The sequence below is a fragment of the Diplotaxodon limnothrissa genome, linkage group LG15, assembly GCF_057381915.1.
Source record: "Diplotaxodon limnothrissa isolate DT_005_m linkage group LG15, D_limnothrissa_male_GT1.1, whole genome shotgun sequence".
NCBI lineage: Eukaryota > Metazoa > Chordata > Actinopteri > Cichliformes > Cichlidae > Diplotaxodon > Diplotaxodon limnothrissa.
The window spans coordinates 10,137,901-10,164,413 of NC_140610.1; the positions used below are offsets into that span (position 1 = coordinate 10,137,901).

The 26,513-nt window shown below is 38.1% G+C and overlaps 1 protein-coding gene across 1 annotated transcript; it reads left to right on the plus strand.

Moving 5' to 3' along the window:
• The first annotated feature begins 685 nt into the window (after positions 1 to 685).
• On the plus strand, positions 686 to 24,533 carry ylpm1 (YLP motif containing 1). Its single transcript, XM_085372025.1, has 21 exons — positions 686 to 1,532; positions 1,971 to 2,198; positions 4,118 to 4,306; positions 5,386 to 5,897; positions 6,092 to 8,725; positions 8,931 to 9,054; positions 9,291 to 9,432; positions 9,513 to 9,602; positions 10,620 to 10,788; positions 11,041 to 11,231; positions 11,322 to 11,473; positions 11,562 to 11,624; positions 11,826 to 11,945; positions 12,029 to 12,205; positions 12,286 to 12,369; positions 12,491 to 12,574; positions 12,669 to 12,743; positions 21,770 to 21,821; positions 23,005 to 23,132; positions 23,563 to 23,746; positions 24,206 to 24,533. The coding sequence occupies exons 1-20, from the start codon at positions 966 to 968 to the stop codon at positions 23,707 to 23,709; spliced, it is 5,928 nt and encodes a 1,975-aa protein (XP_085228151.1). The 5' UTR covers positions 686 to 965; the 3' UTR covers positions 23,710 to 23,746; positions 24,206 to 24,533.
• Positions 24,534 to 26,513: the final 1,980 nt, after the last annotated feature.

A 26,513-nucleotide genomic window follows, 5' to 3' on the forward strand; every position in this document is an offset into this window, starting at 1 on the left:
CGACCTTTCAGTCCAAAATCGTTAAGTGCTCAATTTTTTCCAGTAATAATAATAATGATGATAATAATAATAATTTGTTTGTACTTTTGTATGTTATTTTGTTTTGTTTGTTTGTTTATTTATTGAGGGGGGGGGGGGGGGACGACGCGGGAATGTGCTTGTAAATGTCTCCCTCTTGTGGTAATAGGACAAAAACAGCAACGTATTTGTTCCGAGATGGCATGAAAACTCAGCAAGTGATCAGAAACAAAGCAGACGCCTTTCATTTATTTATTTATGTATTTAATTGAGTGTTTTGCATCCATAATAATAACTTGTTTCTCTATTATGGTACAAATGCTTGATTAGGTAGATATCAACAATTAAAACAGATGCTTTGACTAAAGACCTTTTGATTACTGATGGGCAACACTGATACAGATAATATATAATCATTATTATAGATCATAACAACAACGAAAACGACAACAACAACAACAACAATAATGATCAGAAAAAAGAAGCAGACGCTAACAACAATAAAAAACAAAAAAAACTATTTTACAGATCAAACAAAAGACAAAAAATGTAATGTATTGTTAAGTTAAAAATGTATATACTGCAGATAACTTAAAAAATATATCGCTATTAAACGTTCAGCGCTTGACCGGATGTCATCATCTAATGTGTGATGTGTTTCCGTCATCAGCAGTGTGCCGTCTAATGTCGGTCGCTCAACTGCAAAACCGTATGAACATTTTTCTAATATAGTTTCACAGCGTTACATCATATCCTACAACGGATAGCTGTTATTTAATCTGTGTTGATATCTTTATTTAATGTGTTGATGCTCAGTGGGGAAATTAGAATGTAGCCGTCGTTTTGTTTAAAAAACGTAGGTCGACGTTAGCTGTTAGCTTTGGAAGCCGCTCCGAGCTAGGCTGTATGTGCCTCCACAAAGGCCGTGTGCTGCTTTGTTTTTAACGATGTATCCTACCTGGGGAAATTACGGTGCACCTCAGTCCCAAAACTATGGAGGTGCTGGGCCCCGTAAGCCACTGGCTGGCAGCCACACTGGCCAGGCTCCCGGATTCGGCGGTTTCGAGGCCTCTTCCAGCGGCTCGTTGTTTTCCAGCTTGCAGGAGCAGCACCTCCAGCAGATGCAGCAGCTGCAGATGCTCCACCAGAAACAGCTCCAGTCTGTATTACAACACGGCAACAATGCCAGTACTGCTGCTCCTGCATACGGCGTTGCACACGCTGGTGGGTACATGGGGTCGTCGTGGCGTCCAGAAGGACCTGCACATGTAGACAGCGGCGCTGGCGCTCAGTCCTACTTTAAACCAGAAGAGACTTCAGCGACGAGAGTACCCCCTGCTCCCAAACAGGGTCACCAGCAGCCTCCTCCACTTCCTCCGCAACCGCATCCCACCGATACCCAGCCTGTGCCTCCCCCTCCAGAGCCGCAGCCATCAAAGCCACCAGAGAACAGCAGTCCTCCCAAACCCAAGGAGGCCCCCACGGCAGAAGACGAGAAATCCTTACCGTTGCAGGTAATGGCTTTTAGTGTTGAATTACTAATAATATACATGAAATTAGTAAATAACAAAGACATATGAAGGTACATTGCACTATTTAACAGGAAAACACCGTTCAACCCAAGCTAGTGAAGAGTACAATATATTATTATTTTTAAAATGTAATTTTCAGCTAGGGAAGCTTGGACCCTAATTTGATATTTTACTGTTAAGCCACCTGATTCTTAATAATACCACCAAGTAAATATCCTGAGCTTTTTAATCTGAAGTATAAATTTAAGAGAAGTGTGACATATTCTTAACTTCCTAGCCTTCTTAATTTAAGAAGGTACAGCATAAAGAAATCCTACTCCTTTGTTTTTGTTTCTAAGTATGACTCGACTTCTCCTGTAATTGTCCAAGATTATTGTGTGAAAATGGCTGAACAGATCTTCTTGTAATTGTTTCTGCAAGGAGCAGCAGCAGCTCTGGTACAAACAGCATCTTCAGAATCTGCAGAAACTGAAGCAAGAGAGAGCCAAACAGAATCAGAAAGATGGAGATGGCTCTTTTCCCCTGCCACCACCCCCAGGCAAAACAGCTCCTCCGCCCCCTCCATTAGAACCACCAAAAAGCACACCACCACCCCCGCCGCCTAAAGAGGAACCTCCAACACCGCCACCACTACCTGAGGAAGTAAGGGTAAGAATTCCTACACCATTGGATGCATAAACAGTGAACGCCATCAATTTGCACATTAATATCTTATTAGTTTGCTACAATGAAAGCAGTGCAAAATCTGTTGGAATTTGTAAGTGATATCGGTTTTCAATAGAGCTGAACTCTAAAAGTGAGCTTAACCCACACATCTCTGTAGGATTATCCAGATTTCTGCTTGAGGCTATCATGTCAAGGCTTCCAGTTAAAAATTTGACTTGCATTGTGGATAATATATAAGAATTAACACATAAATAGTTTCCTAATTTGATAATTTTTTAAAATAATTTGCGATACAACGTACTATTAAAATGTTGCATAAGTCATAAAATACATTTTAACAGCATGGCTTGCTCTCTGTGAATTAAACGTTGGTGTGTGCTCAAAGTTTATATTATAGGTTTGTCAAACTAAATATATGAATAATAATAAAATAATAATGCATTTGAATGCTGTAATGGACAATTAAAATTTCCTGGGCTGCACCGAATTCTGTGGATATCTGAGATCATTTATTTATTTATTTATTTTTGCAAATTATTAATGAAGGCTTTACCTCTACCAGCAACTATTCAAGAAGCAGTCACAGATAAAATGTTTGTCCGTTTGCCTGGGAATTTAAGCAAGTTGCATAGTGTTAACATTACCAGTGTTTTATTCAATAGCCTCTAAGAACACACCACAACCAGTATTAAGAGAAATTAGTTTGTTCCTGAATCTAAACACTGTTTATATTGTTTACATAAATTTACAGAGTGAAAATGTAGGAAAACCACCTACATTTACAGACACAGTAAGTCACACTACCCATTCTGCCATTATTGTAGTGTTCCTCGATAAACTCACTGGATACTTCATTAGGTACACCTTTTTAGTACTGGTTTGGGCCCACCTTTTCCTTCAGAACGACCTTAATTTATCATGGGATAGATTGAACAAATTCCTGGAAACATTCCTTTGACATATTGGTCCATATAGACATGATGGGATCGTACAGATGCTGCAGATTTGGTGGCTGTACATCATTGTTGGGAATTTCCCATTCTACCACATCCTAAAGGTACTTTATTGGATTGAGATTTGGTGAGCGGTGAGGTCATTTGAGTACAGTGAACTTGTTGTCATGTCTTTTGCTTCTATAGTGTCTTATAGTGCCTAAAAGTGTTGTGCATTCAGAGATGCTCATCTGCATATCTTGGAAGAACAAGTAGTTATTTAAGTTACTGTTCCCTTCTTATTGGCTTGAAGCAATCAGACCATTATCCTCTGTCCTCTGGCATCAACAAGGCACCTCGAAGAAAATTATCCCTTACTAGATAATTTCTTTTTTTTGGACCATTCACTGCAAACCCTAGAAAAAAGAAAATGATTGAAAATGCATGATTTAGAGTCACTTAAATCACCTTTCTTCCCCACTCTGATGCTCAGTTCAAATTTCAGCAGGTCGTCTGGACCATGACCTCATACTGAAATACATATTTGCTGCCATTTAGTTGCTAATTAGAAATTTGCGTTAACAACCAGGTAAACAGGCATACCTAATGAAGTAGCGGGTCAGTGTATTTTATCCCATTGTTTGTGTTAACTGCCATAATATGAATTAAGTGGCTTAAGTGTGCAGGAATCAACCACTTTCATTCATCCTTCCCATTGTAATTGTAATAGTGTTTGTAATGGCTCTTTCCCAGTTATAGTACTCATCCCATGTCCAATATTTCAGCAATATGAGCAGTATTTTAAGGCACTCTTACCTAAAAATGTTTTTGTTCTCAATAGTGTCTTGGATTCATTGTAAAGTAATTTCCTTCCTTTCATTACAAACTGCATACACTTTTTTTTTTAAAGAAAAATTGTGATTTACAGTGATATACTGTGCTATAATTTTTTCTTGTTTCTGTTTAAAGCCTGAAGTACCAAAAGACCCAGAGGAAGCTGCTCGCCTTCAGCAGTTACAGGCTGCAGCAGCACACTGGCAACAAGTTCAACAGCAGAGAGCCGGTTTACAATATCAGGCTCTCATGCAACAACATGAGAAGCTTCAGCAGATTCTGGAGCAATACCAACGCCTCATTCAACAGCCTGCAAACCTACAGGTAGGTAAATGGCCAATGGCATCTTGATGGCCAATAAGTTTTCAGTTTCATGTGTAATGTCTGAGTAATTACTTTGTTATAACTTATGTACAGTTGTAATTACTTTCTTATAACTGTATGTACAGTTGCATCTGGAAATATTTAAGCAGTGACACAGCTTCCATGATTCCTCCTATGCACTTTTGGACCATTCTCTTTAAACTCTAGAGATGGTATTGTGGGAAAACTCTTGGGGTGCAACAGCTTTGTTACAGTTGGCTTAATATGAGTGCACAGCATATCCTTATACATGTCTGAAGTCAATGGGATTCACATCATCCCTAAACATATAGTGAAGCATGCCCATGTATCATATTGCTTCGACTGTGTTTGATAGGTGGTGTTATGCTTTGAATCATGAGCTGGTCCCAGCTTTCTTTGTGCTTTCTGCTGATTATTCTGTATTCTGTCTGGCTTTTTGTTTTTTGGCAGGTTCAGCCATTCTCCATTTTAAGGCTGATGAATAGTTTGCGCCTGGTGTTAAACCTTCTGTATTTACAGTTATAAAGTCTTCTCTTGGTGACTTGTAAAATTATATGTTTACCTGTTGCAGTTTGTGCTACACTTGGCTGTTTTTTGGGGATAGTTTGTTTTTTGTCTTCACCACGGAAAAGCTCATGTGTTATCATCCACTTCTGTTGTCTGTAGTAAATCTCCAGGCCTTGTTGACTTGCAGAGCAGCTTAAAAACTTGCTACTAATGCTTTCTGCATATCACATGGGATTTGTTTTATATTTGCAGCCTAAGGATGATCTGTTTTCATTAATAGTTTGTTAGATATTGTGTTGTGCTTTCACACCAACCTTTTACCTTCTTAATTAGTTTAGAATTAAAGAATAGCTCAATTCTGTCCATAAAATATCTTTTGAATCATTAACCCAGTTATGTTGGTTCCTAAAAAGAATGTATTTCCTATTAAAAAGCAAAGCCCTAAACCCTTCATTCAATTTGGGTACAAACTCAAATGTGTTTTTCTAAATACTTATCCTATCTGCATGTAAAATTAAGCAATAAATAATCACCAAAATTCTCTTTTGCAGTCAATGTCTGCAGAATTGCAGCTGAGGCACTACGAAATGCAACAGCAACAGTTCACACCTCTATTCCAAGACTGGAATCACTCCTTCACCCTGTGGTATGAGCAATTCCAGAGCTATCCTCATAAAGACCAACTGCAGGATTATGGGCATCAGTGGAAACAGTGGAAGGAACAGATGAATGCAACAAATGCCCACCTTCAAGAAAGAGTGGCTACTCTCACTGCCATGGTACCGTTTGCGTCAAGCCAATATAATAGTGGAATGATGGGACAGTATGGCCAGTACCCTGTACAAGACACGCCTTTGCAGCAGTCAGTAAACCCAGGTATGCAGCAGACCCCTGTTACTGTTGGTCCAAGACTTCAAGGTCCACAGCCTACTGGTTTTGTAACACATTCAGAATCACCTGCTGTGCCCTCAGTTCGAGGAAGTGCCCCTAGTGGCATAGGAGTCCAACCCCCAGTTCCCCCAGTTGTTCAGCCACCAAGTTTCAACAATGTCAGGGGTCCACAGTAAGTTGTAATTGTCTTTTATTACTATGTGTTACTATGTTTTGCTCAGTTATACATTTGGTTATATTTATCTTTTAAAAGCACATCTTTATATAAAATTGCTTCATATTTAATTGTAATTATTGTTTTCTTTAAATGGGGTGTTTTTTTTATTTTTATTTCAATTTTTGTTTTTATTTTGTTATATTTCCCAGGGTAAACAACCCCAGATTTGAACAACCACATCAGCGATTTGATGGACCCCCAAGGTTTGACCAACCGCAACAGCGATTTGATGGGCCTCCAAGATTTGACCACCCACAACAACGCTTTGATGGTCCTCCAAGGTTTGACCAACCACCTAACCGTTTTGATGGTCCCCCTCGATTTGACCAACCAAGGCATCGTTTTGATGGTCCACCTAGATTCGATCAACAACGGCAACGGTTTGATGGACCGGCCAGATTTGATCAACCTCGATTTGGGCAGCCACCTAGGTTTGATTCCACAAGGCTCACTGGCCCTTCACCTCGTCTTGAATGTCCACCAAACCTTCAAGAAAAACAGCAGCAAGGAATGCTGCCTAAGGTGGAACCAGTCACTCCGCAACCTCCAACTCCAGATTCTAAGACTCCAGAAAAATCGTCTGATAAGCCGCTATCTGAAAATGAAAAAGATAAATTGAAATTGGTTGATAAGAGCGCTTCTGAAGATATGACAGATGACAACTTACTTTCAACTGAGGGTTTTTTTGTCCAAAGTGAACCAATTCCTCAGACATTACAAACAGATACAAAACCTGAGGATTCAAATAGCAGTGTTACTTTGGACAAAGGTGAGAAATCTGAACCTGTTAACAGTAAGCCCCCTGTAAATACTAGTTCTGCTGTTACATCAAACACTACAACACAAAATTCGCAAAAACCAGATGGACCACTGGGAAACAGCAAACCACCACAGATTCCAAAGTCCTCAGGAATCCAACCAGAGCCACAAAAGCAGTCAAAACTAGATCCTCCAAAACCTCCCCCTGGTCGGGGACGAGGGCAGCCCCCAGTGCCTAGCCAGGTGCGCGGACGAGGACGTGGGCAGAGGAGCAGTGGAGAGTTTAAGGGACAAAACACTGTACCAATTGGGGAAGAGATGGGGGAAATGCCTTATGATTACATGCCCCCTGAAGAAAATGTGGGTATGCAAGAAGAACAAGAAAACTACTATTGGCAAGATCCTTCACATGAACAGTTTGGTGGTGAGGAATCAGAAATGCCCCCAGAAGAAATGTGGATGCCAGAAGAACATCACTTCACAGAGGAAGAGTACTATCAAGAGCCAATAGGAGGACCCCACATGGGGAGAGGTAGGCCTCCAATGATGAGAGGAAGGCCCCCAATGCCTAGAGGTGGTCCTCCTATGGGAAGAGGTGGTCCTCCCATGGGAAGAGGTGGACCCCTTATGGGTCGGGGAGGTCCTCCTATGGGTCGAGGAGGACCACCAATGGGTAGGGGAGGACCACCAATGGGTAGGGGAGGGCCACCAATGGTTAGGGGAGGGCCACCAATGGTTAGGGGAGGGCCACCAATGGGCAGAGGTGGACCACCAATGAGTAGAGGTGGACCACCCATGGCCAGAGGAGGTCCACCCATGGCCAGAGGAGGTCCACCTATGGGAAGAGGATTACCCATGGGAAGAGGAGGACCACCTATGGGAAAGGAAGAACCAGTGGACAGACACTGGGAAGAAGCTGAATCAAATGAGTACTTAGAGGATGAAGACCCTTACTGGATTGAAAGGAGACCACCAATGAGAGGCATGAGACCTCCATTTCCTCCTGGTCGGGGTCGTCCCCCACGTGGTCACCCTGGTTTCATGCTTCAAGGACGAGGCCGCCCCCATTTCCCACCACATGGGCCAATAGATCACGAGCCATTAGGCCACGGAATGGAATCTGATGATTCCAATATGGATCCATCAATGCATCCCATGTACCATGGACATGAACCCCCTAGCCATGCGATGCATCCTGACGTAGGACGAGGCAGGCGTCGTGTGCCACCACCACCTCATGAAATGATAGATCATTTGGAGGAGCCAATATACGATGAGGGAACGGAAGGAGAATTAGATTGGCAGCCACCACCTGGCAGAGGTCCTCCACCACCTCCACATGAGATACTAGATAGGGAAGGACTGAGGAGGAGACCTATGGGTCGGGGAATAGGAAGAGGTATGTGGCCGCCAGGTCCAACACATGAGGATTATGAAGAAGGTTATAAAGAGGGTTATGCCGTAGATTATGATCATGGGGAAGATGGGTATCGCTGTCGGCCACCACCAGACTATCATCCTGATGACTGTCGTCGTGATGCCAGGTATCATGAGTCTGAGTGGGACAGAGAGCATGCTCTCTCAGAGAGGGACTATCCCCCCCGCAAGGCACCATCAGAGCCATTCAGAGAACCCCACTGGCAAGAGGAAAGAGAAAGAGGTCACCCATATCAATATGATGAACTTGAGCGGGGGAGAGGAGAACTCAGAATTCGTGAATACAGGGATGAGCCACCTTACCGGAAGGATGAAACATCTTACCCACCTCCTTCAGACTGGGAGAGGCCTTCCAGACGTCCTCCACTGCCAGAGAGAGGGTATCCAATAGACTATGAAGATCGTAGACCTCGCTATGAGGAACAAAGAGAAGAAATTCCTTTGCATATACCTCCACCTACAGCTGCACCTGTCACAAACCTGCCTGAGAGTTCAGTTGAAGCAGCCAGTGGAGCAAATGTACTTGCCCTTTCCCAACGCCAACATGAGATCATCTTGAAAGCTGCTCAAGAGCTTAAACTAATAAGGTAATTTCTAAACATTTACCATTGATTAGGCAAACAAAAACTAGCATCTATCCATGTGATTTACAATTATTTTATTTTCATAGATTGAAAAAAATGTATTTTCTTTGGTTTTTTGTTGAAACTCCATAATTTCACACATTCATTTCTGTTTTAATTTATGGTTAAATCATCTGTTTTAACTTAGTAATTCCTTTCGGGTCCACAGGGAATTGCAGGAGGGTAAAACCTCTGGTAGTGAATCCAAGCCTGCACAAACTGATGTTCTGCCAGATTTGCCTGCTGGTCTTCTTGGATTAGAGATTCCACCAGAAGTCAGGAATGCTCTGAAGGTAAATAAAAATCAACTTTATTATTTTAGTCTGCTTGGTGTGACTACATTGATGTAAAAAGACCAAGATAATTGATTATGTCGATTCAAATCCCGTCTGTTTTGTTTTCATCTATTTAGATATTTTTTCCATGTTTTCTCTTTTCTCATAAAATACAATACAATACATAGAATTTTTTTCCTCCATTTTCTTTTAGTTTTACTGTTAGATCATTCTAATATCAAGTATGTTCCCAGGGTATGACTGCAACAACTCAGACAACTGCAGCTGAATCTGTGCCTCGCGATATAAAATCTACTGCCACACATTATCAGCCGTCATTCCCTGCACCTGCAGTGCCGGTTATTCCAAAGACGGTTGATTATGGTCATGGTCATGGTATGAGCAGCTTGTAGTACCTTTTTTTTTGTTTCCAAATGATGTTTTGGATTTATGCTGATGTGCACTTGATATTTTAGAGCCTGGAACCACGGTTGAGCGGATCTCTTATGGTGAGAGGATTGTGTTGAGGCCTGACCCAGTGCCATCGGACCGGGGCTATGAAAAGGGTAGGTTTCAGTTGTATAATGTGAGGTTGGGCGATTTACTCAATAGTCTTAATTTTCCTGTTGTCCCAACATGGGATCACAGAGAATTGCTGGAAGGATGGGTCACCAATCAGGATCCACTAATCCTGTGTGACTGAAACACAAAAAAATTCAGCAGCAAAACAATTCTGAGAAAAACATACAAAATGATGATTTATTTCTCACTTCCACCATAGGCATAAGCTTTGGTGCATGCTAAACAACAAAAGCTGATTTCAAGCAAACATTATGCCAGCTAATGTTAGGCTTGCGTGTCCTAAAAATCAGGCTTTCCCTCTAAAAAAACAAAAACAGGTTGATTCGATTCTCACATTGTCAGTGTCTGATTTGTTAACAGCATTAAATCCACTTACCAACAGAAATGTTTGGTATGTCCAGTATTGCTGTCATTGGACAGAAGTGAGCTTCTCTGTCTCTTTGACTCATATTACACTCCTTTCACAAAGTTTTACACCAGGGGTCCCCAATCCCAGTCCACGAGGGCCGGTGTCCCTGCAGGTTTTAGATGTGGCCTTGATCCATCACAGCTGATTTAAATGGATAAATTACCTTCTCACCATGTCTTGAAGTTCTCCAGAGGCCTGGTAATGAACTAATCATGTGATTCAGGTGTGTTGACCCAGAGTGAGATCTAAAACCTGCAGGGACACCAGCCCTCGTGGACTGGGATTGGGGACCCCTGCTTTACACCCTCCTCTAGAGTAAATGATCATGGACACAATGGAAGCAGTGATCCGACCATCTAAAATGTGTAGCTAAACACCAGCCAGAGCCTGTGATTTTATTCAAATGATTTGAAATATAATGTTTTGTAAAATTATCATGTTTTATGCACAAACAATAGTAGAAACAAGTCAGCTGGCTGCCATACACGTGTCATGCATCAATAGAGAAGTTAACTAAAGTCCTGCATATATATATGCAGGATTTTATTTTATATTTTCTAATACATGGTTATTAACTACTTGATTCTCATAGAACCACTCAGAGATCCTTACGGCAGAGACTCATATTACGAAAGACGATCAGACCCTTACATGGACCGCCGGGAGTACAGCAGAGAGAGGGAATTATACAGAGAGAAGCCAGAATATGAAAGAGAAAGATTTGACAGGGAGCGCTACCCCCTGAGAGAAAGAGATGACAGGTAAGAAGCTTCTTCACCGTTACTGACAGCATTTTTCCCTACCTATGGAGTAGTGTGCTGCTTCTTTATATATATAATATTGTTTTTTATTTGTCTGTATTTTTGATTCAAGCACTCAGGCCATGAATGATGAAAGGTACTATATGACATTGTGTCATACACTGTGATAAGTCTTCACTGTGCCTTTGTGCTAGTCTGAAATATGAAGTTCTGTTGATGAAATGAAACTTATTATGCCCCCATTCTCTGTAGATCTCCACTGGCATCTTCTCTACGCTCCGGATACAGGGAGAGGGACCGGGATGTTCGAGATAGGGACCGTAGTGGCAGCCGTGATCCAGATGAACATTATGGGAGGCCAGGTTATGATAGACCTCCATATGAGCGTGCTATACTTGAGCGTACTGGGCCTGAACGTTACAGCCATAGCCCATCACCTTACAGTAAGTTGAACATGAGGTAACTCAGGGTAAATTGGTAAAGTAAATATCAAATAAGAAAATCTAAGCTTAAGATTTTTTTTTATCCTATAGTGGACAGAAGAAGTTATCCAGATGACAGAGGGCCCCCCACTGCACCACCAGTCCCACCTCCACAACCTCCCCCACGTGTTGAGAAGAAGCCGGAAATCAAGAATATCGACGATATCCTTAAACTACCTGGCAGATTGTCTCGCCCTGAAAGGGTACCAGCTATCACTGCGATCTTAATTCATGCATCAATACCCCACTCTTTAAATGAGCAGCACTCATTGAAGTTCTCTATTTTAACAGATTGTCATAATCATGAGGGGGCTTCCAGGAAGCGGAAAAACCCATGTTGCAAAGCTCATACGGGTGAGTCGAGTCCTTCTAGCAAATTATAGGGTTATGTAATTTGATTGTAAGCTAAATGAACTTTTATAATAAGTGCACAAACAGTAGAACCTTTACTTATAGACTGTCTTTATGTGTCATTAGGTTTCAACATAATAAATGCTCTTTTGTAAACGACACAAAATCTTAAATACTCTTTTCTGTCTTGTGGACAATGTTAAGGACAAAGAGGTTGAATGTGGCGGTGCACCTCCCCGAGTTCTTGTTTTAGATGATTATTTCATGACAGAGGTTGAGAAAGTTGAGAAGGACCCAGACACTGGGAAGAGGGTAAAAAAAAAGGTAAGTCTGACAGATGAATTGCATAGAACATGCAGTAAAGAAAAATACATGCACGATGTAATGCAGAAAAACCTGTTTTGCAGGCTATGGAGTACGAGTATGAGCTGGAGATGGAGGATACTTACCGGAGCAGCATGCTTAAAACGTTTAAGAAAACCTTGGATGATGGCTTTTTTCCTTTCATTATTTTAGACACTATTAATGACAGGGTTAAACATTTTGATCAGTTCTGGAGTGCAGCTAAAACTAAAGGCTTTGAGGTGAGTTATATTAATGAGAGAGCCAGAAAAACACTCATGTCTGCCCTGTGCTAAAAAGGATTTGTTTCTCTCATTTCAAGGTGTATTTGGCTGAAATCACTGCAGACACTCAGACTTGTGCAAAGCGGAATGTCCATGGGCGCACGCTTAAGGATATAATGAAGGTCTATAAGATCACTTAGCTGATCTCAAATACAGAGATATTTGTTTGGACTGCAAAAAGGGTAACGTTTACTAAACGTATAGATGCAGCGTTCACTTCTCAATGATACATTCTGTATACAGATGTCTAATAACTGGGAGCCTTCACCACGTCACATGGTGCGCTTGGATGTCCGGTCCCTGCTGCAGGATGCTGCTATAGAGGAGGTGAATTTTTTCAGTCTTGAAAAAAAATCAGAAAATTACACTTCTTTGTTACTAATTAAGATAAACCAACATGTGCTTGTTGTATTTTTTTTAGGTTGAAATGGAAGATTTCAACCCTGATGACGAGCCCAAGGAACCCAAGAGAGAAGAGGAAGAAGAGAGTGATCTGGTAGGACATGAAAAGTTTCACTTCATAAATGCGTGGTTCTTAGATTCATATCCACTATTTTTTTTTCCCATCTTCCACTATTTTTTTTTCCCATCTGGCTTATCCAGTAATTTTTACACAAGTCATTAGTGTTATCTCGCCACTTCTTGTTTCAGCAAGGTGAGTTTTATGTCTCAAATGAAAAGCAAAACATGTGAAATTCATGGAAACGGTCAGGTTCATTCAAAATAATTAGGCTCGTGCTCTTTTGTGTTTATGTAGCAATTAGAAAATTTACAGTGAAGCTCAAACAAGAGCAGGGAAAATAGTACCAAGACCGAAACATATATATGATATGTATAGCTGGAGCAGTCCATTAACTAAAGGAGGAAAGTACCCCTTTAGTGTCATGGTTTTCTTTTTAGTTTTTCTAGCATTTGCTCAGGTGTCCATGACTGACTTAGTTCAAAATAATTTTCATTCTCAACTCAATGTCAGGGATTAAAAAATGACTTTAAATGGTTGCTACCTCATGAGAAACTGTCTCACTTCAGTGTCATGATTCTGGTGAGACCAAAACCAGTTGCTCAGTTTTGGTTTCCTTTTATTTTTAAGGCACACTTTTATCTAGACAAATCACACGTAACACAACCCTATAAAAAATTTCTCATTGTGCAAAATGTTTTTACTCTTTACCACCCGCTTTTATTTTGTATGCCGTTACTACAAAGTTGAAAGTTTTTCAAGAAAGAATTGACATAAATTTTTCTGCCAAATTTTGCACCCGAGGTCAACAGTGCCTGTTGAAATGCAGTGCAGTTGAGTTATATTTTAAAAGGAGGTAACACAGCTGTAAAGATTTTCTAACCCGGGCAAATTTGAGTGATGGACTTTTTTTTTTCTTCTTCTATCTAGAATGGTAAAATGAAACTTTCTCTTCACTGTTTGATGAAGCCTTTGAAGCTGTACCACATAAAATACCAACGTCTAAAAGTTTCCAAACGTGTTTCATACAGTATCAAATTCAGTGGCTTGTTCCCACATTGGACTGCTGGGAAAAGGTTTATGAACTCATGAATAAAAATTCAGTAAACCAGTTTCAAGTTAAACTCTCAATTTATTAAATTAAAACTATTATGTTTTGTTTCTGTTTTTTTCTAATATTCGCAAAACATCCCGGGAGCAACACGTTCTTAAAACATACACTATATTTGATGGTTAATAAAGTTTTATTTAATCTTAAATTAATAACTGAATTTCCTCGAGGAACCCACTCGAGGGATTAATCAAGTTTTATCTAATCTAATCTAATCTAATCTAATCTATAGTGACAAAAATATTGGGCCACCTATATATATTAGACCTGCTGCTGATTTTATGGCATTCCATGCAAAATTTGTCTTCCCTTTGGATCTGTAACAGCTTCCACTCTTCTGGAAGAGCATTTGTGAGGTTGAGCACTGATGTTTCACGAGAGCATTCCTGGGCATGCTCATGGTGAAACAGAAAAGGGCATTCCTCCTAACTATTCCCACAAAGATGGAAGGACAGAATTGTCCAAAATAGCTTGGTAAGAAACAGCATTAAGTTTTCCCTCACTGAGAGAGAAAGAAAAACAAGCCATAGTATTATTCAGTAAGTTTTGGTCTAATTCTTTTGTCCATATAGTGCAGAGGTATTTAATTAAAGTTTAAGGAGGTCCACTTGAGAAAATCTCTTTAAATATAACATAAAGTACAAATCAACAATGTTTATATATGTTTATTATATTAAACATCATATTAATTTTCACAATGAACTGGAGGGAGTTTTAGTAATAAAATGGTAATAATAATAATAGTAAAATGTTCTTTTCTCATTTCAAGTAAAATAAGGTTTACAGTCATAAATGTAAAAAATAGAGCTTTTGAAAAAATTATAGTTGCTTTTCCTGTTTTCTTCATTTTTCCTACATTTGACTACATTTCGCTTCTCAGCTTCAACCCCTCTTTTCTCAGTCTAGTACTCTGACTTACTTCTTCAGACTTATGCATCTCGTCTCCTTGCTTAGTTTTCTGTTTTCACACACACACACACACACACACACACACACACACAGTTTGCTTGACTAAGTAGCATCACCTGGGATGAATTAGAAAGCACACGTCTGTTTTTCTGTGCGCATAAACTGACTGCTATAAAGACAAAGGAAGAGAATGTGCATCTTAAAATAGCCTTAACTTAAATACAAGAAAAGCTACACAGAGTAAAATAGAAACAGTCCATCAGCTTAGTAATAGGTCTGGATTTGGGTCCGGACTGCAAGTGTATTCATTTAAGCTGGTTTTTCTGAAGTAGCACAGGCAGTCTTGGGTAAAAACACTGACTTTAGTTAAATATATTTTAAATGGCATGATAAAGTTCCCAACTAAACCTATCCTGCTTGGAGTAGGAAATAGCTCATTCAACAACACTAAAAACAGTCAATATTAATAATTACATAAAAGTATCTTAATAATTTTTTTTTTAAATTTCTTCCATTATAATATAAAGATGAGCTCCTGTCCCATGTTGTTAACTGAGACAGTTAACATGTGTGGTGTTAGAGCAGTTAGCAGGCTTAGGGGGATTATTTCATTCCAAACTACTTTTTCAAATCTTTTGTTTAGTGGTTTTTGTTTTATTATTTACCCTTTTTGTACTTTTTATGGCTTTTAGTAGTTTTATGAAATGAATTATGAGAGATTTATCCTGCTGAATTGTTAATATTAGTTCATATGTATTGTGATTACATATTGAAAAATTTCCAGTGCAGACCATTTTTATGCAGGTGTTTTCTCCTTTGTGTGCATATGTCATAATTATAAACTTGACAGATTTTTTTTTTTTTTTTTTTGCATATGGCTTCATTTTATTGATACTGAGATGATTTTAATTTATGTAAATAACTTCATGAATAAAGAAAAAAAGAAATTCTAAATATCCCTTAAATTCTAAAATATTAAAGTAACGGACACTATTGCAGTTGTTGTAATGCTAGCATGTATGCAGCAAGTTAAAAAATCCAATGTTATATAGGACTGTCATTTTACGAAATATTATTTATATTCAGTTATTTTTGTTCTTATTTATTTAAATATTGTTTGATACTTAAACCACCAGGTCATTGATTTATCTGAGTATGGTCTATTATTTATGAGATTAAAAGATAAAAATATGGATTGTGCAGAAATGTGCAGTCTGTCATAGGACAAACAGAAAAAAACACTAATGTGTAAGGCTGTTTTGACCACTTCAGTCCTGCAGTCCCACACAAAACCTGTGTTATCTTTTATTGCTGTCTTGTCAAACTAAGATTAACAGTCCATGTAAACTGCAGGTCTCAAACTGCTCTGACATTGAATCAAATTGGGTCACTTTGAAGGGCCGCCATGTTTGTTTTATTATCAGAGCTGTCACTGTAAAATTAAGTTCTTTACATTTTTGTTGATAAATGCTTGGATGTGAGACATCTAAACTTCAGAGTTAATTTGAAATAAACAAAACATTTTAAATTGTTTTTACTTAACCTCCTGAGACCTTATGTGCACATTTTAGCTTTTCTGCACTTTACACTTCATTCTGCTCAGTGTTGTTGGTACATTATGTGCTATGTACAACTAACATTTTTTATTTAGATTTTATTCTTAAATTATATATTGCGATGTTAGTACAGAAGATGTAGCTATGGGAAAGTATTTAATCAAATTTAACAGACTTCTCAGATATCAAACTATGTGTGACAGCTCACCTGTCTAAAGTGAAGTATACAAAATTCTGACACATCTAGTCTCCATGTTAAATATAATTTATTATAAATAGATAATGAAGTTACTACAGTTGTGCAAAAACATAAGCTTTCTTGTTTGGAAACCCCGGTGGGATTTATCCTGCTGCTGGTATCTAAGAAGAAAAGGTCAAAGACTGCTTTAAAAAGCTGGAAGCAACCAGCTAACTTCAGTTTTGGATTGTAGCCCAATCAACAGTTTAACAGACTCATTAATTCAACCTGTGACAAACTCTGTTTTTGTATGGTGTTGTAACTTGTGATTTAAAGACAATTCAAACAGTAATAGTAAGAATTCTAGAGCAGAGTGGATGAGGGGAAAAATTGTCTCTTAATTTTATCTTTTAATATAACAGGATCCTGGCTTCGAGGTGAGATTACAGATGCCATATGCGAGTGTTTTACTGTATTTTTTCCCCCCTCGTGTTCTTTTTTTCAAGCATCTTGAGATGCAGATGACAGTGGTCCTCTTGATAGAATTTAGTCCAAGTTGGGGGAGCTTTTAGGATTTATGTGTGAAGTGTGGCTACCACCCTGAGCACCAAAAAACTTCTTTGTATAAATGGTATTTGAAATGTAGTTTTCCTTAAAATAAGCCATAAAAATCCAGTTTCAATCATACAAATACAATTTGCTATGAAAGGATAGTCATCTAACAAAACATAGATAAAATGTACTCTACACACATTATAGAGGCTGGGTACTGGCTCATAGGAAAGCCAGATGTACACAATATTTGGTAAGCTTCCACACAAAGCCCACACCTTACCTGCAATGACTCACACTTTGGCAAAGCCAACAGTGTTCTGATATCAAGCATACCCAAAGTACACAACCATTATACAACAGCTGCAAAGCATTGTTATTATGAAAGACATCATTTACAGAAGAATATCTGCCACTGTCAATTATATAAGTAAAACCAGGACATCAGATCATCACGCAACAACTAATATTAGGCTAATGTGTATTTAAAGCTATAGTTGGTGAAAAAAGGATAAGCATAAGAGAATGGATGGATGTTCTTAATCTCATTCTTGTACTCCAAAAGTGCTTTTTACTTGTGATTCACTGATGACGCTTTTTTATCATGTGTATCTCCAGTCACTGGAGATACTTGGGCCATCATCAAGTTAACTGTAGCTGCTACAGTTAACTTGAGTGCTCATTTTTTCTCCTGTTCATCCGTCTGTTGTCAGTTTATTCCTAGAATTGAGGGCAACCTCAAGTCCAGTTTGGAATTACGTTTGGATTTCCAAGCTGTCTCTTGTTGGATTGGTCTCTTGTGGAGGTACTGTGAAAAACAGATGTGAGCAAGTGTGCCTTAAAAAAAACAAAAAAACAAGAAGAAAACATTGACATCCCTTAAGACAGGGGTCTGCAACCTTTAACACCCAAAGAGCCACTTGGACCCGGTTTCCACGCAAAAGAAAAGGCTGGGAGCCGCAAATACTTTTTGAAATCTAAAATGAAGATAACACTGTATAAATTGTTTTTTTTACCTTTATGCTTTGTGTGAACAACTAAAGTAAGTAAGTAAAGTTTATTTATTAAGCGCTTTTCACAGACAGGCAGTCACAAAGCGCTGTACACAAATATTAAAATAAACAATACAATCAATAGACATTATACACAATGTAAAAGATCAAATGTAAATAATGTAAAGAATATAAAATACGTAGATCAACAAAAGGCTTGTTTGAAAAGAAAAGTTTTTAACTGCTTTTTAAAAGTATCCACAGAGCAACTAAGGTGTGTTGCTTGTGAAATCCATGAAGTGCTACAGAGAAAATTTAATTTTATTTATGTAATTAACACATTTTGAACTCTTAAAAGAAATATAACAAAAGGAGAGACACCCAGCTGAACTAAAATGATCCATGTAGCAAACAAAAACTGTTGTGAGCCACCACCTTTATATCTCCTTTGGGCTTTTGGAGCCTTGACCTGACTTTTAAAAAATAATTGGGGAAAAAAAGCACTATGCTGCTAAAAAAAAAAAAAAAAAGATATTTGCAAAATTCTGCCTAAATATGTATTTTACCTGGTTAATGTGTGTGGCGGGGCGTGGTCTGCAGTGCCGCTGCATGGGAGTCGGACGCACCTGAGCTGCACCCGCAATCACGCCTCGCCGCCTTAAAGTCTGTGCTCTCTCTGCTGTTGTGTTGTCGGGCTGTGAGCTGAAAAGCTACAGCCGGCTGTATGCGTACAGCAACCGTGGTGAAAAGTGGTCAATAAAGAGATGCTGAAAAGCATGTTCATGTAAACATCATCGAGTCTGCCGCGATATGTTTACAATGGGACTTCTGGTCCCGAACCTCTGCGCACAGCGCCTGCAAATCGGGGCTTTCATCTTTACGCAGGACTGTGAGCTGTCATCTGTGGGGCGTGAGCGGTGTTTGTTTTTAACATAGTTCACGGAGGAGAACAGCTGCCGACATAATATGGATCTGAAGATCCAGCTACCCGGGGTCCGGCTTCCGCGAGTGTGACGCTTATTTTGAGCAATGAAAAAAATAATAAGATATAATTTTATTTTTATATTTCAAAATCACAATAATCTTCCAATTTAGAACTACCGGTACAAGTTAAAAAAAAGAACTAAACACAAATAAAATACACTTGAGCTAAATACTTCTAATTTAATTTCCCAAACCACCCGGAGCCGCAAAATAAAGACTAAAGAGCCGTGGGTTGCCGACCCCTGCCTTAAGACATCGAGCCCCAGGGTCTTTTGTATTTCACAAATAGGCTTTTTGGGGTAACTGCATATAAGCTCAAATTGACCCTAAAATGGTTAATGCAATGTGCCTATGTTAGGTTGAGCAACAGAGGTTTGTGTATTTCCCTCTTATTTACTATTTGTTAAACGTCAACTTTAACCAGAAATGTAAAGGGAAAAAAATCACTTTGTAAAACTGATGATTGTCTTTTGGGCAAAGGCCAAATTATCTTAAAACCCTGCAGAAAGCTGACATGTTCAAATGCCATCATATCAAATGAAGACAAATACCTGAGCTATTTTCTTTTCTTTTAAAAAAATATTTTATCTAATTTAATCGTCGAACAAGGAATACGTTCACATTTAAAACAAAAGGAATATGTATATTTTGTCACGTTTTTCTTTTTTTTTGTGATATTTGAGATGATGGGGATATGTTAAAAAAAATCTTCAATTAAAAAGAGGTTCCTCTAAAATGATACTAATCCTAAAGCCATCAGTGTGCCAGTTGCATTTTAACTTTTCCAAAAAACCCACGGCACTTGGGCCTTTCACAGGGTAATGCAGCAAAATAAATAAAAGATAAGGATTTGTACAAGTCTGCAGTGATCGAAAACTTGATCTCGTAGGTGAATATACTTGAGGATGTTGGTAATCAATCGCATATAACATGTTTTTGGTGTTTTTGATTAATTTTCACAGAAAACAAAATCTGTATGTTTGGTAAAATCCTTAAAAGTATCCTATGGAGCCCATGGAACTGTTGCGGAAGGCATCACCAATAACATTACAAAGAGATGAAATTGATATTGAGCAGAATTGAGTTCAGTTTGTTGGCGTTATGCAAATGTTTCCCTGTTGAAGTAGAAAAGTCATAAAAGAAAAGCCTGATGTTTTCAAGCAGTATTTTCTGTGGGAGAAAAAAACTGCACCAGAGTGCTGGTGTTATTTTGGTCCCTGTAACTTTGCAGTTAAATAGTTACACACATAAGTTTTAACACATTTGTTGATGTTGTTGAAGTTTTGCAGAGGTGAATTCTGATAAAGAAATCCAAACAAGCCAGCAACCAAGTGTCTTCAATAAATAACACATGTTAAATTCCTACATGCCAATGTTGTCATGCATATGCCATGTGGAATTAAACAGTCAGATTTTATCATACTCATTTGCAGGGTGATTTCCACACTTATATAATGGATTTGACATTTTATGTTTTTGAAAATAGAAAAACCACTTAAAAAACACCTTGTACAATCATTAAACGCAGTATTCACAACATGTGAACTAATTCTGATGCTTTATCTTTTTATAATACGTATGGTTGGTCAAGGTTAAAAACGCATGTTTTTATTGTTGTATTTGTTGTAACTTTTGCTGCCATGATGGCCAGTTCTCTCTTGAAATGGAATTTAAATCTCAATGAGACTTTCACCTGGATAAATAAAGGATAATAAATTGCTTAAAAGTAAAGGACCTTCAAAACGGTTGATATAGTAATAAAAGCAATGCAATCAGTTAAAATGACAAAGCATGCATTAAATATGCGCCTCATGATCTCAGGACCCTCAAAATTCAGACATTACATTTTTTTAGTGAAATGGCAAACATAGTTCACAATCTCATGCTAGAGAAGATGATCTGAACAAGTTCCCGATGCCTTATATTAAATAATTTACCTCTTGTCATCTATAAAGTTAAGCAGTAAAAAGATGCTCTCTCAGTCTCTTTTAGGTGATATACTAACATTATAAGCGCTATTGTTCAGTCTAACAGAAATGACTCCTTCAGAGATTAACAAACAATCCTGAAATTAATAATTAAATAGTGGAGTTCGAGCAATTTGCTGTTGCTAACCAAATATCCTTTTTATTTTAATGTTTTTGTTTTTTTTAATTTGTTTATTTTGCTTTAAAGGCCAGCTAACTACACAGTGATGTTACAGCAGGGAACCTCATTCATGATGATTTCATGTTTGGTAACGAAAGATCTCTACACACTAAAGCCTTTTCACAAGTAGTACTACTGCAATCTAAGAATCAAGAACCTTTGTTCTTTGTAAATTTAGTTATAGGTTTATCAGTGTGTGTGGAATTGAATTGATTTGAAAAAATTACATGTGAAATGTGTTCCAATCACATGATCATTAGCAAACTTCTCTCTCTAGATTCAGTAGCGCTCTGACTGTTGTTAAATGAAGTTTGTGTTCACCAAAGCAGAGCACAGTTGTCCATTTTTAAGCCGGTAACAGAAAACAAAAGACTCAGTGTGAACACGTCTCACCTTGCAATCAAATTAAATTAAACTCTGTGCATGCCATTGTTAGTAGTTACTGTATGTCTTTACCAAGTATTGTACCAAGTTTCACCCTACAGTTGTGCTTGTTTTTGTGTCTTATAACCTCTGATAAACCAGTTTCCTGTCTTTTCAGCCAACCCCTTTCCCCACTTTCTCCACCCTTCCCTTTTCCCCCTGTATCACCCTGATGTTTAACCATTGCAGTGTTTCTTTATGTAATATAGGGCTACATTCCAAAAAGCAAATGGGAGATGGACACATCAGAGGCAAAACTTGGTAGGTATTTATTTTTTAATGATGACCCAGTCTTGCCTTTGTCATATAGAGCCTTCTGCATCATTAAAATGTGTTTTAAGTGTCATGTAGCGAGATCTGTGAAGTCGTGTGTGTATGTTTTGTGTTCTTTTTTCTGTTCCTATTGTGAACTTTGTTTGATTGATGCGATTCTTTTGCATTTTGATTGAGTCACTGGTGGACTTGGTCAAGTTACTGGTCTAATGCTTTGTTGCTGATGAAAAGCAATAATAGTTTCAACTGGTTTCTATATCCCACTAAAGACCAACCAACAGCCCAACCTCATCATTATTAAAACTGCATATAGGGGATACAGCAAATAAAAAAATATTTTAAAAATCTTTTTGGGGGGGGTTAAACGGGTGTTTTAGCTTTATATCTACATATAATTCTTTAGGAGCGTACAATTTTGGTGCTCTGAAGGGATTTATTCAGAAAAAGTTTGAGTCAAAGCTTCTTTTGGCTGCTCCTTTATTGATGAGGGGTCACCACAGTGAGTAGCTACCTAATGTTTAATTTGTTTAATCTCCCAAAGGGATTTGAGTCTCCTCCCAGCATTGAACTGGGGATCTTTTGCGCCTGTTAGTACATTAGAGTACACTGTAAACCATAAACCAGTTTATGAATTATGCTTATAGAGAGAGAAAAATGATTTGATAGGACTTGTACAGCTGTTCTTCATTTAGTTGAGCAGGTGTTTTGTTAGATGAGGCTTATGGTGTTATAATCAATAACAGCACAGTACCTCCAGGCTGATCAGATCTAGTACAAACCGCTATTTATGTTGTTAGCATGTCAACAGGAAACAGTCAGTTACTGAATGAGACATGGGCTGCAGTTTCTGTAAGAACACCAGGAAAGCGCCTTAAGTTGTTTCTATTGTGACTGTAAATTTAAAAAATAAAAATAAAAAAAAAAAAGGTTAAATTTTAAATAAAGACCTCATTTCTCTTTAAGTTAAAAAGACACATTATAGACTAATTCTTTGTATAAAAAAGATCAGGTCCTGGATCATCGTTTTATGGAGCAATGATAAAACAGATGTTACTAGTTGTCTCATAATTTTATTTTATTTTTTGATAAATGAGTGATACCTTGTTGAGGTTTTATGTTGTTTTTATGGGGGAGTAGAGGTAAACTGAACGGTAATCTTCAATTTAAACAGACAAGTTGGATGGTCTGGGGAGTGGCGGGAAGAGGAAGCGTGAAGGCGAACATATGGCAGGCCTCGAAGACTACCTACAGCTGCCAGATGACTATGCCACACGCATGTCCGAACCTGGAAAGAAGAGGGTAAAATTTGACCTGACCATCTATGAGTGCATTTGTTTGTTAGTGAGGAAAAACCAAAAGTTCAAGGTTGTTTTTTCCTTACCATTTCTAAGAATGCATTGATACAACAGCTAGCAAATCAGCAAATATGACCTTTATCAATATCAGAGGCTGATATGTATATTTATGTCAGGTGTGAGCTGGCTACATGTTTAAACATGCATTTAAACAGTGAACGTCAGTTCACTATTAATTAAAAAAGAAATATAACAGAAAACTGAATTATTTTTAGCATTTATTTCACAGTTGGTGTGTCCCTAGTAGTTTCTATGATACTGAATGTTCAAAGATGTTACTGAATTATCTGAAATCATTTACCCATTTCTTGTTCATAACATGATATCCTGGGTTTCTCCCTGGTTTTTTTGTTTGTTTTGTTTGTTTTCCAAAGGTTCGATGGGCTGATCTTGAAGAGCAAAAGGATGCAGATCGAAAGCGTGCTATCGGTTTCGTGGTGGGTCAAACGGACTGGGAGAAAATAACAGACGAGAGTGGCCAGCTGGCACAAAGAGCTCTCAACCGTACCAAGTATTTCTAAGAAGATAATCTTACACTTTTTTTGGTTTCAGTGAAAGGTTCGTATTTTTCCTATTCATATTGTTCAGGTTGTTAGAAAAATTGTAGATGATGTTTGTGGCTATTAAGTCATAATATTCTACAATTTAAAATATTTTAATCAGAATGTTTAATGACTCAAATGAGAAGTTTGAGGGAACGTCTTTTGTATCAGTAATATTGGAAAATATACTGAGAGAAACATTTGGTCAATCAGCCAGCCATTTTCCCGAAAAAGATTCGACTTACCATTTCCAAAGTAATCTTATTGAGTTTGATCGGGAGCATACAGATTAAGAATGACTTATATGAGAATGCAGGTAACACTATTATCTTCTGTATTTAACAGTAGTTAACAGAATGCCATAAAATACATGAAATTTCATTGTTTTAATGCAGTCCTTATTGTCACATAAAACAAATAAACTTGAGTGAAATTTAACCGTGAAATTACCAATATCATGCTTTTCTTTCTGCAGGTGCCCAGAATGTGAAAACTGCTGAAGCTTACTGGCGATGAAATTTTGATCAGGGTGATTTCACCAGCTGTTATCTGTTTCTTATTACATTCATTATTACATATATTAGAGGCTTTTATTTCTCTGGATATAAATCAAATCAATATGTAGTTTATAATTCTCTGATACGTCTAGTCTTGCATCCTATCATTATTCTTATGTTTGGGTTCTTTTGCTGTTTTATACTCTTCCTAATTCATGTACTGTATACCTGTAGCAATGTTTCTTGGTCCATCCATAGTTTTAAAAGGGACAATAAAAAACACAATCTAAACTTTCTGAGTCTTACTGAATTTATCAGGTGGGTTTTATGATCTACATATTTTGTATAAAATTGTATTTTGTTAGAAATTACCATGTAGATCAGTTGACCTACTTTTATTTTCACATGGCATTTTCTCACACAAAAGCTTTAACACTTTGGATTGCTTTACCCAGTGTCTTTACAACATCTTTAGAAATAGATGATGACCAGTTTGAAATTGGACTGTTGGCAGCATCTGTTGAAATGGTTTACAGTGCATCCCTAACCCTGAAACAAACAAAAAAACCAAACAAACCCAAATTGTCAAAATATGGAAGAACATTTTGTAAGGGAAAAATCAGTCCACTCTGGGTTTGGGGTTCTTAGATGTCCCGTTTTTAAAAAATTTCTGTTACTGTTTTTTGTTGGGGTTTTTTGTTTTTTGTTTTTTAATTATTAGAAAAACAAAACAAACAATTCTAATATTATTTTTTTGCACTCAAAGTCAAAATAAGATGTTGCCTGTACCACATTTTGATTACTATACCCTCACTGGCCACCTCATCCCTATTACTAGTACTTGGTTGGGCTTCAATTTGCCTTCAGTTCGTGCACATTTTTTCAGCTGCACATCCATAGTGGAGTCTCCCGTTCTACCACTCCCATTCTGAAGGTGCTCTATTTGATTGAGATCTGGTGAATGTGGAGGTCATTTTAGTATAGTAAACGTGTCATGTTCCATAACCAGTGTGAGATGCTTTGAGCTGTTTACATGGTGCATTAGCCACCAACACACAATGGGTACACTTTGGTCATAAAGGGAAGGACAAGGTCAGTAACAGTACTCAGGTATGTCTGGCATATGAATAGTGCTCATTTAGTTCTAATAGCCCTTTTCCATAAGTACCTACTCAGAACAACTCAACATTTTTATTTTTTTTTTTAGGGTTTGCCATTAGGTCATAGTACCTGGTATCAGGTACTTTTTTAGTACCTACTCAACTGGGGTTCCAAGCGATCTGAAAATGTGACATCAACACGCTGCATGCCACTGATTGGCTAGACAGGGACGTCACTTGATAAGTCATGAGAGAAACTCCTTCACGAAAATCAAACCCACCATTTTTGAAATCCAGCAACGATGGAAATGGCTACACAGAAACGACACTCAGAGTCTAACGAAAAGCCACAGACTGACTGCAGGTGTACCATTGTCTTGATGTCCACCTTTGTTGTGGCATTCCGTGTTGCATACAAATGGCGTTCAACCGAATTTGTATAATGATCGTACGCACATCAGACGGTACTCTGTTGTCATGGAAAACAAATTGTCAAGCTCCAACTTCTGACTCTACCATCCCAATGTCGCACCAGAAATCAAGGCTTATTGGACTCATTGGTCTTCTCCTTTCCAATTTAGGTGAGCCTATGTAGCATCAGTTTCCTTTTATTGACTTTAAGAAGTGCCACCCGATGTGGTCTTCTGCTGCTGTAGCCATTCTGCTTCAAGGTTCAATGTGTTGTGTGCTCAGAGATGTTTTTCTGCATTCCTTGGTTTTGACACATGGTTATTTGGGGTTACGTCATAAACCCTAGTGATGGTTATGTGTTAAAAACCCCAGTAGATCAGCAGTTTCTGTAGTACTCAGACCAGCCCAATTGGCATCAACAAACATGCCACATTTAAAATCCCACTTTTTCTCACTCACATTTTTGACTTCAGCAGGTTTGACCATTTCTACATGGCAATTAGCTGATTAGATATTTGCAATAATAAGCAGTTGAACAGTTGTACCTAGTAAAATGGCTTCTTAGTGTGAAATGTATAGTTTCCCAAACTATTTTGTTTTTGTTTTTTGGCCCCTGTTTGCTGTTGAAATCAAGCACATCAGGATTTTATTTTTTATTTTTTTACAATAAATTTAATCTGGATTACCGACATTGTTACTGGAGTAACTGAAGGACACAACAAGGATCGACGGTTACAAACAGACAAATCACTTCTGATGAAGGATTAAATTGGCT

Excerpts from the sequence above, each read along its gene's own strand:
- ylpm1 (XM_085372025.1), top strand. The coding sequence starts at position 966 with ATGTATCCTACCTGGGGAAATTACGGTGCACCTCAGTCCCAAAACTAT. Across the intron at positions 9,603-10,619 it reads GGACCGGGGCTATGAAAAGG|AACCACTCAGAGATCCTTAC; the intron begins GTAGGTTTCAGT and ends TGATTCTCATAG. Across the intron at positions 10,789-11,040 it reads CTGAGAGAAAGAGATGACAG|ATCTCCACTGGCATCTTCTC; the intron begins GTAAGAAGCTTC and ends CATTCTCTGTAG.